The following is a 20,844-nucleotide window of genomic DNA, read 5'->3' on the forward strand; positions in this document are numbered from 1 at the left end:
GTTCAGTTTTACTTTGTTTTGTTTGTTAGTTGGGATGATGACTACTTTAGACGTGGTAAAACTAGTCAACTAAAGTCAAGTGTGAAGTGATGTCTTGTGCCTTATGCTACAGTGGTTACTGCAACGATTGCAACATTTAGCATGTTGAATGTGTCACCTTCAATTGATTGTGTCATGTGGAGTTCTTGTCCAAGAAATGTTGTTCCCATTTCCACGCCATCGTTGATTTACCTCCAGTATGGAACCAAAATACTCCATGCATGGCAGGAACATTCCCTGTGCTCATAAAAGGAGTTTGGTTCCCTGCTGCTGTATTTAAGTGTGACCTGTGGGATTATGAGAGGCTCATCATATGTGGTCCAAGTGTCATGTGTGATTGTGCAGAGCGGGGATGGAAGTGAAAACCTGCCCTTTGTGGTTTAAAATGATTATGGATTAACATGACAGCGTGTTCTTCTCCTGGCTGCCTCTAATGCTGCCACCGGCTCCACTGAAGCACGGCAAAGGAGCTTAGAGCTTTTAGCCTTTAGCTCGGCTCTGTGCTAGCATCTGTCGCTGCAGTCGGACACAAACACACACGCACACACACACACACACACGTACGGCCCCTCCAACACATGTTGGAGGCTCATAAAGTCCTTTTTTAATGCACTGAGGAGGTGGGTGATACCACACGGAGGAAAGACAATTCCTCTGGAGTCACAACAGGTGTGTGTGTGTGTGTGTGTGTGTGTGTGTGTGTGTATGCACTGAGGAGAAGTATGAGCCCGGCTCTTAAAGGGGGAGGGGGGCAGAGGACTTATGAAGGGTCCCCTCTGACCCACCTGTAGCCTGTCAGCTGTTGTAAGCCTGTTAAATCGTCAGCTGTTTCTGAGGAGAAGTGTGTGCGTGCGTGTGCGTGCGTGTGCGTGCGTGCGTGCGTGTGTGTGCGTGCGTGCGTGTGCGTGCGTGTGTGTGCGTGCGTGCGTGTGCGTGCGTGCGTGCGTGCGTGTGTGCGTGCGTGCGTGTGTGCGTGTGTGTGTGTGTGTGTGTGTACGCGCATGTGTCAGGGAGCAGATTGGGGTAGGAGCATTTGCTTGCGTGTTGCATGTGCCTCCCCTGTTGTACCTACAACATCTTGTAAATTTTGGGGGGTTTTCATCATGTTGGACATTTGGCCTGCGGCAATCAGGCTTTTTAGTCATTGTACAATTAAAATGGTCGATTTTTTTTGGCTTTTTTATATGGGTCATTCATTCGCTTTTTACAATGTGCCTCACAAACAGCCATCCATATTACAGGTGGTCCTCGGTCTACGTACAAGTTGTGTTCCTACCACGCCGTTTTGGTGTAAGTCGGAACATATACCTACATTTATACCTAAATTAACACCTAAATCACTCACACTGTACACAGAACACATGAGCGACATGTAAAATACGGTAATAAAAAGATTGAATACAATAATTAAATGACACAGGAATGGGAAAAAAGAGAACAATTCCTTACTTTTATCTCTGTGGTTGTCTTGCACACTGGAAGGCGTTGCAAGGGAGGCTTATTGGGTGAGTAAGTCTCAATGAGACCACTACACTCCCTAGTTAACACTTTCCATTTCATAGCAGCAGGTCCTATCACATATTTAAAGATACTGTCTTTATTCTTCATCATTCATACACACATAATTTCACTTCCATGGTGATGGCTTTCCTTTTCTTTGACACACTGCCATCACAAGAGGATGCCTTACGCTTGGGAGTCATACTGACGGGCAAAAAGTTAGTGAAAGACCAAAAGTGATGTTCTTCCTCAGTGTAGCGACATGTGACTGCGTATTCTTCCGCGCGCACGTACCTAGTTTTTAATAATTTATGTGAGTGCGTCGTAACCACAGAACGCCGTATACCGGGGACTAACTCTATGTACTATAGTCTGGTTAATACAGGCAGACTGTGTGCATGGAAACATAATATATACTGTATAGTGCCACAAGCATCAGTCAAAGATCCTCACACTGGAAAAAGTGTTTTTATTTGAGGTGTACAGTGTTCCTTTGTTTATCACGGGGGATAGGTTCCCAAAATAGCCCGCAATAAGTGAAATCCGCAAAGTAGCCAACTATATTTTTGTACAATTATTATATATGTTTTACGGCTGTAAAACTCTTCACCATACACTTTGTACACAGGCATGCAATTAACATTTTAGCACATTTCTCTGTTGTTTAAACACTCTCAAAGTTCAATTTTTGTTTGAATTTTAATGATCAATTTGCGTGATTGGACACAAGAAATGAAGTGACTCACTCCTCTGATCGTGGCTTGTCCCGGCGCCGTTAGGCTGTAGTGTTTTGTATCCTTGTTGAAACATATTCCTCCTCCTCGTCTTCCATGAACACAAGATTCATTTACAGTTATTCCAGGCGCCCTCTATCTTCATTCAGCATGTATGATAGCAGCTAGCGGTCATACAACAGCAAACGGGCAGCCCTGCAGGAAGGAGATTGATTGACAATGGTCTACAGCCAATCAGAACACAAAACACAACGGGCGGGTTCTCCCTTACTCAATCAGGACTGTTGTGGCTTTATACAATACTGAGATGAAGCGGACAGTCCCGACACGTCTTCAACTCTCACATGAGTATACAACAGCCTCTACTGGTAGCAGTAGTAAATACAATAACAGACCCATGCAACAGAGCACCGATAGATCACGCTAACACACCACAAGGACGCCGAACACAATGCGTGTTCATACGCTGTTTAAAAAAAAAAAGGTGCAAAATTGCAGTTTAAAAAAATCAGCGAAAGAGCAAATCCGCAAAAGGTGAACCGCGATGAAGCAAAGGAACACTGTATAGCCTTCCTGATCTGGGGTCAGCGACTGGGATTTTTGGAAGATGCCCGACTGCTGTTTTCCTTCCCCGAACCTCCTGAGCAACCTTTAATTCCTCACGTCTGCTCTTCTTTTCCTGCACGTAAGCTAAACGTCTGCTGTCTCTCTCCGCTCGCTCGTCCCGGCGTGGGAGTCGCAGCTGTCGAGTGATTTATGGCTTTAATTTCCTTGATAGATTAAAATATAACATCGCAACATGCGCAGAGTGCTAATGAGGATCTCACGGCGAGGTCCTGCCTCTACGAGAATGCCTCGCTCCTGGTGCAGCGATTGATGTTTTTGATTACAAAATTTGGACGCGTTAAAGATTTTACCTCCAAACAAGCGTCTGTGACACCAAGACGATACATTTTTGGACGGTGACATTGGCTGCTGCTGTTAGGGCTTGTCTTGCTGGTCTTGACCTTTAACCTTTGGCTGTGACAGCCTCAGGAGAGGGGGGCGGGGCTAGCTGAGACATAACGACACATGTTGACTGGTGCTGGCGTCTTTTTAAGAGGACATGAGTGTGTGCTGGCGTAAGCACGTCACATCTGATTTGCTAGTCGGACACAACACAGACTAACCTTGTCTCCGAAAAGATGTGTCACTGACTCATGCCCCTCATCTCTCTATTGGAGGGACACTCTAGAGACTAGAATCTAGACACTCTGGTCCTGGAAATGTAACAAATAGTTACCAAGGAGTTCAATCATTAGTCCCATGGGGGGCACAAGTGTAGCTTGGACCTTGAGGGCCATCCGAGTACATTTCTACTTGTTGATTATAAATTCAGTACACTACGGTGGCCAAACAATGATGAACTTTTAAACGTTTGATTGACACTCACTCAATGCAGTAGACAAATGTTCACCTCGTCTGCTGTGGCACAATAGCCAGTCGGCATCTGTGCATAACGTACAGAGTTTGGGCCAGTTACATCCGATGTTAATGTTGACTGACACGATATGCCGGTTAATGGGTGGACGTTTGTCATAAAAACACGGAACTCCTAGAGTCCTACAAAATCTCTTGTATTTTTTCCCAAATTCCCTTTTTTTTTTTTAAATTCTGTTTTTACCGTTTTAATTGTTTTAATTCTGTTTTTTACCTTTTTCACTTCTTTTACCAGCATAGAGTGTGTACTCATCATTGGTCAGTTTTGTCCACTATTTCAGAAACTAATGGGATGTCATCCTCTGCAGACATTGCTACAAAATCCTCTACAAACTGTAATGCCTGTGCTTGCGGTTAAGGAAGATGTAGTCGCCAATGCAATTCCAATTGCTTTAGTAATGTAAGGTATTTTTTTATGGCACCTTTTTATTTTGTTAGAATTAGACAGAATGTGGCGAACAGCGCTCTTATTTTAAAGTTTGGAAGTGTTAAGACGAGCTGGGAGCAAGAATAAATGTGCCTCTCGTCCTAACTTCACTCAGCACTTGCACAACGTCAGCGGGCATCGTAAAATGCTCAATTGCATTAACAAGCGGTAAAACACAACACAGAGTAAACCCACTCATACAGTCCGAGTCGCATGACAATGCTCTGCTAAACTAAGCTAACCCCGCAGCTTTCATTCACGCCCCATACGAGTGGAGTTAAAAACATTTTTCACCAACTTTTTCCGGTGTTTCAGGTCGCCGTTTCAACATGTTTAGTTTGGGAGTGGGAAGGTTAGTGTTTGTGATGAGATTCCTCCACAATTGAGCGGTTCGCCGGGGAAATACTTCCCAACACAAACGTTCCTTCTTCTCACAATAACAGCATTCCATTCACATTATGTCAGTTTCTGCAAGATTCCGCGTTAACAGAAGATTTGGTTTTTATTGGCTAATTCCACGAGTCTGTCCGTGATTCCGCAGAAATCATAGGGCCCTAGAATTAAGTATAGTCCGATAGTTATTTGTTTTCGAAATAATATTGGCCCAGCCTAAAAAAAAAAAAAAAAAAAAAGTGTATTCAAACTCCTATTTTCTATTTGAGTATGACTTTTTTTTAGGTGTTTTTAGGAAAAAAGTTCAAAGATTCAGTTTGCTTCTCACGCTTTTGCTGGAAAATGTTCCTTTTTAGAGCTTTTGTTATGCTGCAAGGTTTGTCAAAAGTGTGACAACGATGTGAAGAATTCCAACACAATGTAGGTCACATGAGAGAAGCGCCAACATGCAGGCCACACCAGAGGATAGCTTTGTCATGTTTTGCGCTCATCCTCAAGAGGGAGGTGGATTTGCATAATGCTGCTATTCACTGCATCATGTTCATTGACACACCTATTAGCCGTTCGCTGCAAATAAGCTGCTTCTTCTGTGTGACGCTACAAACAAACATGGTGGACGAATGTTTGCGGGCAGCTCTACTGATGGATGTTGGATGTCATCGTGAGAAGTGTTGCTCGCCTTTCAACATAAATACACTCGCCTGGAGGCCAAGTGCTGCTTCTTCTCACCGCTGTGTTCGAGAAGAAAAAGTGTTGCTGCCTCCCCCACCTCCCTGCTGCTCCCCTACTGCATGCAGCCAGAACCTGGCAGTCCTGGCCTGTTTGGCTCGGAGAGAGCGGAGGAAGGATCACAGAGCCTCCTTTTGGGCTGAGGGCCAACACTGTGTTGGACACGCAGGAAGACCAGACGGCTCGCACATGTCCCGCAAACGTGGATGGTGAGCGGGGAGCAACCTGGGGAAGGGGCGGCAAGATAAGGCCGCCGCTTGATAGCGAGCCTGCCTCTAATCACACACTCAGTCGGGCTTTGTTTTCTTTAGCGCTGCTGTATATTTTTCTCATTATTGGGCACATTTTTGGCTGCTTTCCGACAGGCGTTTCTCAGTTTGATTTATCCATATTAGTTATTGCTTCCAGACAGAACTGCCTCTCGGAATTTGTCCCCCTGCAGCCCCGACCGGGCTGCTGGCACAGACGTGCCTGCACCCCTTTGGACATTCGCTGTGTTGAGTGGAAATTCAATGACACAACTGTTTAGCAGACTCCTGGCCTCCCATTTCCCACACCCTCCGGGCCCCCTCGGAGATTTCAAGGTCAAGAAAGGGCACGGGCTGAGAGCCGTTCCTTGGGAAGCGGAGCCGCTGTCGGTCACACACACTTGGCCGCTCCTTTTACAGTCCTCCTCCTCCATTGAGCCTTCAGTGGCGGCCATCGTGGCAGCGGCGTGACGTTTGAACGGCAAGGAGTCTTAAAACGGAACATGCTATGTCGCTAGGCCGAGTGGCACGAGACATCATCAGTGTGTCGAACCCTCCAACAGCTGAGCATGTGAGTGTGTGTGTTTGTGTCCAGCTGTCTTTGTGGGGACTGTGACTTTCAAAGCATCAAAGTGAGGACATAGAGACATTGAAGATTTAATACCTTATACCATTGGAAGTAGGGCTGTGCAAAAAATTCAAAATAATTGCAGTTCTTGAGTCATGCGATCTATATACATCAGGGATTCTCAATTGGTCGGTTGGGACCCAAAAGCGGTTGGTGGGTCAATGCCTGGGCTAAAAAAAATAATGTAATGGCCCGATGTCCGTGAAAGCACCTCGCATTCTTGTCAAAGCTATTCGTTTGCTACGCCGCCACGGGTTGCATACTATGTTTTGAGGACATAGAGTTGGGAGTTAACGTGCCATTTGTGCGACACACAGCAGCAGATATCTGCTGGAAAACAGCCCTTTAAAAATATAAGATATTCGAGAAGTATGAGTTGCAAAATTCTGCAAATTGGGCCACTGCTTGTCATTGAGGGTGATGGTGAGTCAGGCAGCCACACCAGTTGAACCACTGTTCTCAGGGCAAGTTGGCTTTGCTGGCCTGATTGTACTCGCTGACGGCAGATGCCACTGACTGCCCTTCATCATCTTGCAAGAGGAGCAGTCACTGGACCACTCAAAGTTTCTTTAAAGCAGAATAAGACAATGACGAGTCTAATAATAATGACATTAAAACAATTTTTATATTTTTTTAACACTGTGTAATGTCTTTAAAATTTAAGCACGTAGCGATTCACATTTTTCTCCAGGATTGTGCCGCCCTAATTTAAAGGCAAGGTTTGTTGCTTTATGCTGACAAATATACACTGTGTGTTTGCGTGTGTGAATATCTGTATACTCTATCCTTGACGTCTAATCATCCAAGTAAGAACATTTTGCGACCTCGCTAAATTAAAGAATTAAGATTTCATTTAAAGGTAACACTTTGCTTTATGCTGTCAGATGTCCTCATAAGCATAGCTGTGTGTGTGTGCGTGTGTGCGTTGGTGTCAGGCAGGGTGGGCTTTGAGGGTCCAGTTGCAGCTTCTGATCCAACACACACAAGGATCTGACACACACGTACACGCGACTGTGTACACGACTGTACACAATAACTGCCATGGAGGATTTTTCATGTGTTTTTTCACCCACACACCAATCAGCTTAAACAATATGGCTTGGTAAATGCTCAAACATATTCCCAAAATAAAGTATATTGACATTGTTTCAAACAGGAAGTGATAAAGTCGACTTATAAAATGGAATACGGCTGTTTGGATGGGCAAAAGTACATAAAAGATCATGTCAGTTGCCAAAATGGACGCTGACGAATTGGTGGCAGTTGCTGCAGGCATGCAAAGGGTGATGGTAGGGGGAGGGGGGGACTGAGGGCATGAGTGTGAGGTGTTGGGTGGGGGCTGTAGGGTGTCCAGTGAGCAGGGTAGTTTGGGGTGTCCAGTGTGTGTGTGTGTGTGTGTGTGTGTGTGTGTGTGTGTGTGTGTGTGTGTGTGTGTGTGTGTGTGTGTGTGTGTGTGTGTGTGTGTGTTCCAGAAACAGTTGTCACTTGGAGCGACGACTCGTGTGCTCCTCCGACTTCGACCTTCTTTCTCTCCAGGACTCTATCTGCCATCTTTGACCTGGACTATCTAGCTTCTCCTCTCAGGCCCCTGCAGCTCTTTCTTTAATTAACTGCCTCAATCCAGAGTCAAGACACTTTGTGTGCTTGGTTCTGAAGGCGTCATCGTTCTGTTTCACGGTAAGAGCAACTGATTGCGACCCTGTAAGACTATATTTCATTGTCTCAAAAGTCTTTCATTCAAGACAAATTGTCTCTTTCATTGGCTATTTTTCGGTTTACCTTTTTGTTTTGGGTACTTGTTGGTGGCAGAAGTGCAACAGTAACATTCTTAGTCACACAAGTTCTGGAAGTCATTGGTAGCGAGGACTTTTCAAGTTAGATAGCGAGGAGCGGCCGTGTCAGCTGCCGAGCCGACTCCAAATCTGCTGAAGGCAGAGTGACAGTGTTGGGTGAGGGTTTGCGGGGGATGGGGGGCTCTGCGAAGATTTATGGCCGCTAGCTTGCGCTGTCGTGCGGCTCCTAACGCCGCACCTGTTAGTTTCCTCTCCTGAAAGGACGACTTGTGAGGCTATTAATGTGTTGAGTGTCGTGATTCTTGCGCCCACGCCACCTGTTAAAAACCGTGTTGTTTACTCCCAAAGTCAACGCAAATCTAAAGTGGACATTGTAGGTGATGACTTTGACGGTAACTTACAGTCTGTGTGAGCCTCTTCTTAATGCCCCTGCATGAATTCTAGTCTGTTTGTTACTATAACTTCCATTAGAACTCAAAGTTTTAAACATGGAGCTCTGCACAGTATATCATCAGGAGCAATATAGGGGAATTCAGTTCAGTTGAGCCCTGCGAGTAAATAAATGAAATGCATACGCCAGTAACGCCAACATTGCTCAACCGATATCAGAATCCTTCCTGGTGAAACGTGACGTATAACCAGCCAATCAGTGGGTAGCTGTGTCGTTTGGTTGCGCCATCAACATGTGAGCACAATAACTATTTCACATTTTTAGGATCACATCACAACTTTGTAGATGTCTTGACTTAAACTGATAGCAGACATGTTGACATTAACCTTCAGCTGCCACTTGTATTTAGGAAAAAAAGCTCTACAAAAGTTTAATCAAAGGTAACTAGACACCTTCTCGGTGTTTGAAGACGTGAATCCAAAAGGCTTCCTCAGTTCAGTGGTTGTTTGTCTTCCACTCTTGTTTGCGGCGAGTGCTGGCATGGCCTGTGGTACCACTGTAGAGGCATCCCGCTAGGAGCGTTGCGCTATGAGACGTTAGCTTGTTTACGAGATTGCATTTTGAAGTCTCTCACAAGGAGAGCGGTCAGACTGGCTGGTCTCCAAGCAGCTGCTGGACGCTTGTTTTGAAGGGCATCTCGACAACAAACGTAGCCACAGCAGATTGAAAGATGCCTCCCTGCGCTGCGGGACCTCGTGCTTCCTAATGACCACATGCATCAGCAGACAGGAGTTTTTATTCAGTATTTTGCACAAAAGGGAGGGATGGTTGATGTGTGTAAAGCTTTGCAGTTGTCAAAGCATCTGCGGGATGTTTATGACTCAAATGCCTTTTAGAATACTTGTGGTTGCCAGAATTTCTACTGAATGACAGATTAAATTCACCTTACAGTGTGTGGTGAAAACAATACAGTAAATATACAGGTGTTACTCTACCTCCTCCCACTCATTCATTATTTCCTTGATGTCACCTCGTTTGGATCCCTGGCGGACGGGAACGTGTTCGACGGGTGACTGCAAACTTTCACGTGCACGCCCTTAGTCCTCAAATGTCACATCGATGTCGTCAGTGTTTTGTCTGGAGTCCTTTTTCCTCCTTCGCAAGTCTTTGTTGTTGCACTGCAGCATATTTGAGGCGATAGGAGCAGCAACCAGGTCATTCTGTAAACTGGGGACCGGTCTTGATTTGAATCCACAACCAAATGGTATGTTTGGTTTTGCAATTTGGCCTCAGCAAAGACTAAACCACACACGTTCACAAGCTATTGCAATAATCAGTTCAGTATTTTTGTTTAATGCTGCCAACTAGTAATCAGGATTTACCTTTCCAAAGTGTCCCATCATGGCAAACTGGAACAGACTGGTACCCTTCTGTGGTGCCTTATTTCCTGGAGCAAGTAGCTGATCATTATCCACATCATTTTAGACTTCAAGTAGCTGTTAAATGTGCCAAGGCAGAGTAGCAAGCCGAACAGTCCTGTCCCAACCGTAAGAATTCTCCCAGTCATTGTTCCAAGGTTTCACAATGATCTCACACCTCTCAGCGATGGGTGTGCCCCCAAGGCTGGTTTTCCTCCATCAGTGATGTAACCTGACAGGTCAAACTACATAGTACTACATGCTTAGACCAGGCCAACATTGTTATGCTGTTGTGGAACAAAAGACAGAGTGATTTCGTGTTTTTGCTCTGTTTGTGCCAGAGGCGTTGCATCGGGTGTGCGGCGGCGAGGGCGCCTCGTGTTGAGTGAGTGGGCGCAGGATTGCCATCATGTGCTAGCTACACAGCTCATCCCATCCCCCAAATCACCTCCACCTCAGAAGTACTTCCTTTGCACCGCATCGACACCCCCACCTCTCCAAAGACTCATCCATGATTGGTTAAGTGGACTGGGGGAAGGGGGTGGATCATATTCCTCTGCCAGGGTTGGCAGCCTGGATGCACAAACCAGGCTTCAGATATGAGGCCAGCAGCTCCCCCCTTCTGCACAGTTTGTTGGCCTCCCTCCTCCCCTCCACCTGCAGATGCTCCCTCACGCTAAATCAGCTCGGGCCTTTTGTTGACACAGCAAGGATGGCTGCCGACCCACTGCAGCGTCGGTGTGTTGCTTCGCTGTGTCTCCTGGTTGCTGGGGGGACGTGAGGCAACAAGCTGTAAATACCCTGCAGCTGGTGCTGGCAGAACACCCTCAAGGTTGCAAACCGAGCCCTGCTGGGTCAAAGGAGGCCAGTCAGCGGCCCAGTTAGACACTCAGTCTGTCATCCCATCAGCAATCTGCTTACTTTCCTGGTTTGCAATTAAGACTTTCTTGATGAAAGCAGCTCATCATGCAGGTGCCCACTCTCTGTTGTTTATTATTAACTATTTAGCATTAAAATAACTGACTTCATGTTTTGGACTATCTCGTCTTTTGTACCAGTCCTCTCACTGCTGCGAGCATGTAAGTTGTGCCCCAGGTAACACACATACGCAAGAGGAGCCTTTGCTAAGTGTTGGCAGAGTAATTTTGAGGCAGTTGCAGGAAGTCCCTTTAATGAAAAGACATTGAAGTGCAGCTTGAATTTGAGATAGTGGAAAATAACACCATGTGCCAGAACAAAACAAGTTTCATGATCCAATCAGCAACAATACGTTTTTATCCACAAATTTGAAAAATATTTGAAAAAAGTGTGTAAATGTTTTCAGAACATGTTCTATGTGGTTAGCTCAATCAGAGCATTTGTACATGCACCAGGATGAGACGTCAAACAGGAAGTTAAAAATGAAGCAAGACCCCCCCTCTGCCTGGGCCAGTAGATCGAATTGGGCATTCAACAGTAACGTCACACTGTACCTGGCAGTCTTCATTGCAGGTGGAATTTCCTCAGGCAACACAACTTGAGCTTTCACTTTATGCCGCAGTCTTGTCCAGTAGATATCTCGCTGTGTGTCGGCTCACACTCAATGACCTTCCCCTCCCACTGAAGCTTGACCAAGTAGCCCATAAACGTAGCACGCACCTTGTGGTGGAGTAGCAAGTGAGGTGCGTTCACGGACATCGGGTTATTACACTTTTTTTTTTTGTTTTTTTTTTGCCAAAAAGGGCTCCCCACCAGTTGAGAATCACTGTTTTATACCATCTCCCTGCTTCGAGAAGCTTTATGTTGTGCTGCTGATTGGACTTCACAGGTTGTTCGCAGCATCTGACAACATCATTTGTCACCAAGTGAATATTGGGGAGATATTGATCTGCTCAAAGGCACATCAGTCATTGTGATGGCCTGCAGCAGGGGCAGATACCCTGCTCTGAAAATATCCTTCAAGTCTTTTCGCTTCTCTTTGGACCTCGTTTGTTTTAAGGTACAGTGGAACCTCTGTTTTTGCATGCCCCGGGTTTCATAGGATTCGGTTTTCGACACAAATGATTGCCAAAAATGTGTTGGTTTTCATACGCTGTCTCGGTTATCGTATGGCCAAACAGTATTCTTAACAAACTACTCAGTTTGCCCGCATATCAGTCTGTGGAATCAAGTGCCCAAACAAAGCATCTGCGCGTTGCTGACTCAGACATAGATAGTTGTTCTTCTAGAGTCAGGACACTATAGACAGACAGTATGTGTGAGTGTGTGCTTTTGTTTGTTAATAGAACGCACACAGAATGATGAACAACTCCGTATCTGCCACCTTTCTTCCTCCTAATAAGCACTGTGCGTGAGTATCAGTGTGCTTTTTTTTTTATTACAGCTGCAAAATAGCCCACCGCGATGCCAAAGAAAGTTGTAATTGCCAGAACATTGATAAAGAAGGTGAGAAACACTATTGAATTCAAGAAACAGAAAAGTATGAAGTTAGTGGCTGTAACAATGTGATTGTAATGTAAGGGTTCAGACAGTTCAGACAGGCTGTGGGGGGGAACAGTTTAAGGGAGGCACATTACAGAAAGGGAGCCACTCATTACCGTGTTCACCAACAAGAGTCTTTAATACAGGTAAAAGTGATGTTAAATATTCATGTATCCATTTCATTTGTCATTTATACTGTATGTGTTACGCATTGTTTTCTGCATGTTAAACTATAATTATTCTCTATAAATGTGTTTTTGTTCATATTTGTGTGTCTGAAACGGAATAATGGGATTTACATGATTTCTTATGGAAAAAACTGCTTAGTTTTTGTACATTTTGGTTTTTGTCAGACCTTTTGGAACAGATCAATGACAAAAAACAAGGTTCCACTGTACTTTTAAGCCCATCCGCAACATCTTCATAAAGGATCATTATTGGGCCGATAATTATTGGGCTGATTTGAGGAATTATAATATCATACAGATAAATCCAATAAAAAAAACAAAGAAACGCTCCAATGAGGCAAGGTTGCCGTACTGTTTCGTGAACCGTGTGGGACTTTTCACTGTTTCAGAGGAAGACATTTCGCCGAATGCGCCAAATGCTCTGCAAACATTCCACCATGAGGGGAAAAAAACGTCGACCTTCAACATATCAAAGCTTATCAGCTACCTGAAACGCCAACACCGCTCAGCACTACAACTATTGTTCCTATTGCCGCTGCATTTAAAAAAACAAAAAAAAGCTAACAGTTTGCCAGAGACGACCCGAAGGCCAATGCGATCTGTGATTTCATCATGGCAATGATGGCGCTGGGTGACCAGCTCTTTACAATTGTTGAAGATACCAGATTTTGTTGGCTAGTAAACCCCCAAAAATCCCTAAAAATTGTTTTGTTAGGTACAGTTTTTCAAATCCAACTTTGTTTGAGTCGTCAGGTGTGCACAAACTACAGTTAAATCTAATTTAAAAAAAACAGCAAAACATCTCGCCCTCCCTCTTTTGTTTTTTTTCCCAGAAAATAATTAATTAATAAATGATTGTTTTTTGTTTTTTATAGAATACAGCCTATTATTACAAAAAATGCATATCTAAGCAAATTGTATTTATTCTTGACACAAATTAAGCATTTTCAAGCATAAAAATAGCTAAATGAACTAAAAAAGAAGAAGCATTGTAATTGTGAATGTAGTACTGCATTCTACATGTGCCCCTCGGTGTTCAGTGAGACAAGGGCCAGGCGTGATCACCAGGAAATGTTTAAATTATCTCACAACAGGCATAATAACAACAATAATTTTGGGGCCATAACCCACGACAAGCTAAAACTCAACTCATGAACCTCTGACGTCACTTCCTGGCGTCCACACATCTGTTCGCCCACCATTAAGGTTCGCTGGGGAACACTACTGTGACACACATGAACAGAAGTTTTATTTACATCCTAAATTGCTTATTTACTCGTATTATGTCTATTATACTGGGTAATATGAGTGTAAAGCCATTTAAAGCTGCCGTTACAATACATTGATGAGACAATAGCCACCGTGGGAAGTAAGCTGTCCAGAAAAAAAACAAGAAACTGCTAACGTGTGAGTTTATGTTATCCTGTTTATGTACAATATGTTATCTTCTCTGACTATATCTACTGCATTGGATAATGTAAAGGTCTATATGGGTGTTATGTCAGGTCTAGAGGGTTCTAATAATCTTAAAAAACATATTTAGGTTTTCTATGCCATAACTATGCAGATATTCAATTTATTAACATTGAATCCTACGTCGCGGAAATTAACTTATCATGGTCCAGTCTGGAACCAATTAACCAAGACAAACGAGGGACGACTATAAATAAGTTACCGGTTATTTGTAACGATATTGGTCTTGAGAAGCAAGAAGTTGTCAGTATTAATATCGGCTTGAAAGAAAATACGGTGCATCCCTAATCTTCATACAGAAAGTTTCATCTGACCCCTAAATGTACACAATCAAATAAGTCCAACGTAAGTTCTGTGTCAAAATTAGTTTCTCTGTCTTGGTGCGATTTTGATCCAGATATTTAATCAAAGTTGCAAAGGAGGAAGCTGTCTATATTTAGCGCCACGACCTCATAGCTTAATCGCCTAACAAAAGTTTTGTGATCTAACTGTGACGTAACTGTGCTCCACCTGTTTTTATCACGGATGTCATTTGCTTGAAGGTCACGGCGAAATCTGTTCAATTCTTCCTGAATGAAGCGGGTTGGTCCAGTTTGTGGTTGGCGCGGAGGCGCTATGCAGTGGGTGGGGTAGAAAGTGAAGAAAGTGATAGCATCACCAAAGCACCACACAACTAAATAAGTATTTAACACGCCAGGACATCATTGTAGCTTTGTGGCATAGGAAATATATTAGTGTTTCGCCTAGGTTGACAGCTTTGGGGGTGCGTTTACATACACATGCATAAAACGCTCCTTTGCAATAACATTTCACAAAATTTCATCATAGAAAGCACTAGAAAATCTCCAAACTAGTCCCCCAGAGTCAAATTAGTGCCCCCACTAATATAATGTTGGGGAAACACTGTGGCTTGTACGTAAGTGGACTGTTCCTGAAGTACAGATAGTTTATACTCATTTTGGTCCAGGATGCTGTGTTCATTTTGCTTATAATTCCATCCTGCAAAATTGAAGTAGTTTCCTTAAACTGTCAGCTGTTGTGCAGCACCAAGCACACAAGTCCAGTCCAGCCAAAAGGTTTCCTGGTGTGATTTTTGCGGTTTGATTCCGGCACGTCGTGCTTCAGTCACTGGCACCTACAGCATCCACTCCCTACAGACAGTGACACATTGCGCTCATGGGAAGAACACCAGCATGGAACATGAAGGCCGGAGGCAGGTCTTCAGCCGGAAGGTCACCAGTTCACAAACCTTGACCGGCTGGTCAAATCTGGGTGCCCTTGAGCGAGCTGCTTCGCCGCTGTGCCGGCACAGCCAGCAGGCTGTTGTCCGGAAGGTGATGTGGCAAAATGCTTACCATCAAGGTGCTGTGCGAGAAGGTCCCGGTGTTTCTCGCCTGGATAAATGTTAAAATCACACTCTGACCCTCACAGCTTCTCCTCCTACATGGTTGCGAGGGGAGATTGAAGCTTTGAAACAGCAACAGATGTCGGATAGTGATGTGATGCAACATTCTCTAACTGCTCCTTTACGCACTAATCTATGTGGCAGGCTGCTTCCAGGCAAATGACCTAACGCGCCCCCTCACAAGCTTACTGGACACACTCACTCGTGGTGTTTTTTTTCCCCTTCATGGCATTTCAAAATCTAATTTAATAAAGGTTTGTTTTGATGCATCCTGGTCTGATGCTGTTATCATTTGTGTCAGGAGAGAGGTGACAGTCCAAATTGTGTCTCATAAGTCCACAAGACAAATGTGAGAATGTAACTTGTCCAAGAAAAGTGTACACTGAAGAAGCAGGAATCAGAGGAATTTGGGTGACTGATGCTACATCAACATGGAGCTGTCTGATTTGTCTGCAGGGACCGTTCAGTTTTGCTGAAACGTAGATGAACCTCAGATATTCTTCATTTCCTCGGGAGCGCCATGTCTGCTTTTATGTCCCTGAATCGTTTGTTTCAAAATGTCCAAGTTGAGCAGGCCTCTCCTGAGATGAAGCCTTTTCATTTAGGTGGGCGTTCCCCAGGGTTCTTATCTGGGTCCGCTGCAGATTGCTAATTATCAGCGTTTATCTTTTCAATGTCCAGAGCCCCGGTGAGGCTCAGCGGCAGACACACTCCAGGCCCTAGTCTTTCCCGCGTGAGAGCCGGCATTCCGCCTGACATCAGACATGGGAAGCGAGCCGCATGAAGGGTAAAAGGTCGCCACTTGATCACCTCCGGCAGATAAAGCAGCCGTTTCATGTGCCGTCAGCCCAGCGCCCCAAGATGAATCCCTCCGTGCTCCGCCTTTGAACTTGAGTGGAGCTGGACCGAAAGCCGCGCTTGGCCGGTGGCTAACAAAGGCTGCGTCTACTATAAGCAACGTTCCCCTTAAACTGTGCGCAGTCGCGCACTGGTCTTGTGTTCTCAGCGCACAGCAAATCATTGCAGCGCAACAAAATAAAATCCAGCCTGAACTGTAAATAACATAAACACATCATTTATTCTGTACCAGTGACAGGCGACACGTGATAACAAAACAATGACAAACAATGTCCAGCCAATGATGAAATCTAGATCCAGCCAATCAATTCATGAACAGCGCGTTACGTGGTACGTGCCGCTGCTTTGCAGGTTAGTGAATAGCTACTGGTGCAGCGGAGTTAAGGGAGCTCAATGCTGCTTGCTAACCTTGTGTTATGGTGAAACAAACCTGCAGTGCCACACCCACTCACCAAGCTAAAGTTAAAAAAAAGTCTTAAGGTGAACAGGCTGTTGGAGTATGTCGGAACAGAAGAACAAGAATTGAATCTGGGTGAGATTGTTTCTTTTTTGAATGAGAAAGGGCTGCTCTGAGTCAGTTTTCTGAGTGAATAGTGTGGACTGAATGTGTGGCTTAACTTAATGTAGTACTGCGTTTATTTTCATGGCCGGACTTACTGAACACAGGAAGTGTTATGCCGAGTTTGCCCGAGTGATGCCGAAGGGACTGGGAAGTGGGGCTTTTTTTCGGTTGAGATTTTTTTTTTTTTTTGACAAAAGTAAACATATACAGCAAATGTGGCATCACTTTCAAGTACTGTACATTTCCAGAAATTCCAGGCAGCTGCAAAACAGGAAATAAAAGTCTATATAATTAACAAAATAAATGGTTAAAGTAAATAAATGGAAAATGAAACTATAGACTAGGTGTTTCCTACAAGATTCAGATCATTCATTTAATGAGATAGTTCCATGGCTTGTTTTGTCTGATGCTACCTCACCTTGACTACCTCAAGTTCTCAGGTTTTGGACAGGTGTGATGCTACAACTGTGCACGTCTGACGGCGCTCACAGAGGTCCACAGAATGCTCAGGTTGTTCAAGTGTATGCTCAGATGCTTCAAAAATTAGAGGGAATATTGACTACAAGGAGCGCTCACAAACACGCACACACACCAACACACATTCAACTTGTCATCATTTGCTTTAAACATGTCACCATTTGAAGACGACTGAAAGAATGTGCAACACATAAGGAACTCCTACTCGTTTTTTTTTTTTCTCCAGGAGCACACTAATGATTTGATCCAGGTAGACTTCATTATCCTCCTATGAACTCTCTTATTAAATCTGTGCCAGAAAAAAGGGAGGAGATAATTTGAAGAGGAGGATTTTTTTTTCCAGAATACGAGGAGCAGAATCTCATAAAGACGTTGCCAACTGTTTCAACATCCTGCTGGAGATGTTCTAGCCTCCGGTTCTCCATCTAGACTTTTTTTTTTTACTAAACAATTATGACACTCTTGTAGTGCATAATTCATAGACAACTCATTGCCGAAGCTAAGCCCATTGCTTCCGCTCTTTATGTGCTGGAGCGCTGGCGGCTGCACAAACAGGAAGTCTCATGACAGATTAGCATGACTTCCTTGTTTCCTCACAATGGATGTGAGCAGGTAGGGAGGGAATGCAAACAATGTCGGAGAGCTGGTGTGGCGTCTGCGCTTCCAGATGCTCTGGCGCTGCCACTCGCCTCACCCCGCTGTCATGTGTACACACAGTCTGCGTGCCTAAATATATACGCATATATATATATATATATATATATATATATATATATATATACTCTATCGAGAGGGAGGGTTATTTTTAATTCACAACCACAAATAGTAGGAACGTAGCCTAAAACAGTTATCGCCTTGCCTAGCACCGCCTTCTCATTCATTCATGAGTTTGCAGGAATTTGCACGAACACTGCAGACATTCTCCCTCTGGTTGAGGTTGGAAATGTTTACTCGACTACAAACATCACCCTGACTACACTGAAAGAAGTGAGTGTCCATGTTTGGACGGCACATATTTCATGTTTGATGTCCCGGACCTAAAATATGTGTGATAGGAAGAGGAAATTGTTTCCTAGTGTGGTGGCAGAAGTATGATCACATGATCTGCTGCTGTCGATCCAGACGTCGCTAACAAACAACAAGCGTTTTATTATTAAAAGTGTTTAAGCATTTAGCGAAAAGACATTCAGTGTTTCCCGCAGGACTACAGCCTATTTGTGGCAGTGGTGGGTTGTGCTGGGGGCAGGGGGGTTGTATAGATGTGTGTAGTTGGTAGGGGTGACACGAGACAATGCACGAGATTGGGTCTATGAGAACGGTACGAGATTTTAACATTACTTTTAAGAAAAGTACAATGGAAACAATATTAAGGAATATATGACAATCTATTGCAATCTACAAATGTAATTTTTACTACATTGCTTTGCATTGCTCCTCACAAGGCTACATTTTGCACTCTGTGTGTATGCTACTGGCCCCGCCTCCACCCACTGAGGCAAAGAGACCTTATGACTAACAAAAAGGCTCATTCCGTTCATGCCGTTGTTCTATGGAACACATGCGCCAAAATGCTGAAACCAATGCACAGAGTGAACCTTCTTCCTGCCTGTTTGGAGGCGGGAGACAGGGAAAACAGGCACACTTGCACATGGCAATACATTCATGGAAAAAATGATTAGACCACCCTTGTTTCTTCAGTTTCTTGTTCATTTTAATGCCTGGTACAACTAAAGGTACATTTGTTTGGACAAATCTAACACTGACAACAAAAATAGCTCGTAAGAGTTCAATATTTTGGCAGTACAGTGCTATAGCTATTCATGTAAGAACTTAAGTGATTTTGGTTATTATCAAGAAAACCATGGAAGTTGCTAGATATCAGCTCTTAAATTAAACTCTTATGAGCTATATTTGTTATCATCATTATATTTGTCCAAACAAATGTACCTTTAGTTGTACCAGGCATTAAAATTGATCAATAAACTGACGAAACAAGGGTGCTCTAATCATTTTTTTCCATGACTGTATACTGAGGCCGGCAAAGTTATCAAGTTAATTTGAATTTATTGTGTGATTTATTTGTTATTGTCCCAGGCCTACTGCCCACAAGACAGTTTTTTTTTTTCTTCTGAATGAGAAGTCTTGTCACATTTTAATCTTGCGAGATCTTGTGACACCCATAGCTGTTGGCCACGAAGCGTTGGCAAAACGTGAGTTCAAAACATGAAAAGCAAAAGCAATAGGTTTAGAACTGGAAATGGACTTTCTTCTGTCATTTTTTTTTCTATATCCATAACAGTACGGAGCCGCCTGTGAGTGCTTTTAGATGCGCTGCAAGATGAGAGCTGCAAGAGCGATTATATCAGAGTCGCCAAAAGTCTCTTCACTTTTTTGAAAAAGAGTATCAAGCCCCTCTAGATACTCTTTCTGATTACTTGCTAAATATAGTGACGGAGTCGCTAAGTTGGCAACACCCATCCTTCCAGCCATGTCGTCTTATTCTCTTGCAGACCAGGTGCGTTTTAATGTGTTTATGAGCAAGTGCCAAATCTATTTGTGGCGGGCTGCCACATAAAATGAATATATGGGAGACACTATCCACCATGTTCTTATTGCTAAAAAATGCTCAAGTCAGCGTCAATACACATGGTCGACCGCTTTTGTTGACATAAAATTTGAATTTGAAAATGGAAAACACTGACATTTAGTGAAAATCTAAACACAAGCACCCAAAAGACTACACGGCTGCTGTCAACTCGACGGCGGGTCGCAGTCAGCGTGCCAGGCGGCCCCGACCGGGCAGCCGGTTGCCGTGGGCGACCAGCAGATCAGTGATGTGGCGGTGATGCCTCTAATGAAGCTGACACAGCACAGCCTCCGTGCTTGCGGGCCGCTGAGGGCCTCCTGCTCTACATGTAGCAACACGACCCCCCTCGTGCATCCCCCCGCCTGCCTGCCTTGTTTCAGCTCGATGTGCCGCTGATTTGATGGTGCCTCAGATGCATCGCTGCATCATTTATCCTCTCGTTGTTTATGCGGGGTCAAGGCAAAGACAGTGTTTGTAGTAGCTAAAGTGGGTCACAGTCTACAAACAACGCCCCCCCCTCGCTGTTTAAGCATCGCTCTCATTCTGATGAATGCTTCTGTGTTGTTTTCCAGGAGCTGGCCAGCTGAGGTGAAGGGGAGGGCAGCTGAATTGAGCGCGAGCGTGGATGTCCTGCCCCGCAAGAGTGGACCATGATCTGAAGCCCCCTTCGTCCTCCCCTCCGTCGCCCTCTTTTCTTTCCACACCTCATCTGGGCGACAACCAGCCTGCCCGCCATCTTAAAAAAGCTTCCCTAACGTGTGCAGAGAGGCCAAGCAGAAGTTGAAAGAAACACAGCGTCATTCACCTGTGACCCCTCACCTTGCACGCCCACCCCGTACCTCCCACCGCAACAACAGAACCATGGGGAGGAAAAAGATTCAGATTCAGAGGATCACTGATGAACGCAACAGACAGGTTAGAGACACTACACTGTCTATTCATAGAAGCCAATATCAGTATCATAATATCAATCATATAGTATCATCAGCCTGTTGCTGTTTGGAGAAAGGAGCCTTATTAACGTCAGCAGTTACTGTATCTGTCATGGCGGCATT

The 20,844-nt window shown here is 44.4% G+C and overlaps 1 protein-coding gene and 1 long non-coding RNA gene across 11 annotated transcripts in view; one reads left to right on the plus strand and one right to left on the minus strand.

Moving 5' to 3' along the window:
* mef2d (myocyte enhancer factor 2d) overlaps nt 1–20,844 on the plus strand; it is a 92,167-nt gene that overhangs the window by 22,678 nt on the left and 48,645 nt on the right. For 8 of the 10 annotated variants that reach the window (XM_054782844.1, XM_054782839.1, XM_054782845.1 and 5 more), the window contains exon 2: nt 20,362–20,704. In XM_054782844.1, the coding sequence (XP_054638819.1) occupies nt 20,651–20,704 (54 nt within the window). In that variant the 5' untranslated portion in view covers nt 20,362–20,650. Of the gene's footprint in view, nt 1–7,569; nt 7,855–16,195; nt 16,696–20,361; nt 20,705–20,844 lie in introns of those variants that run through there. The other 2 variants (XM_054782840.1, XM_054782841.1) reach the window with 2 other exon arrangements.
* Nucleotides 3,925–9,981, minus strand: LOC129185589 (uncharacterized). The gene is made up of 2 exons (XR_008572097.1): nt 9,744–9,981; nt 3,925–9,539 (listed from the first exon to the last, which is right to left on the minus strand). It is a non-coding gene; the product is annotated as an uncharacterized LOC129185589 (long non-coding RNA).

The sequence above is a fragment of the Dunckerocampus dactyliophorus genome, chromosome 7, assembly GCF_027744805.1.
Source record: "Dunckerocampus dactyliophorus isolate RoL2022-P2 chromosome 7, RoL_Ddac_1.1, whole genome shotgun sequence".
Lineage (NCBI taxonomy): Eukaryota > Metazoa > Chordata > Actinopteri > Syngnathiformes > Syngnathidae > Dunckerocampus > Dunckerocampus dactyliophorus.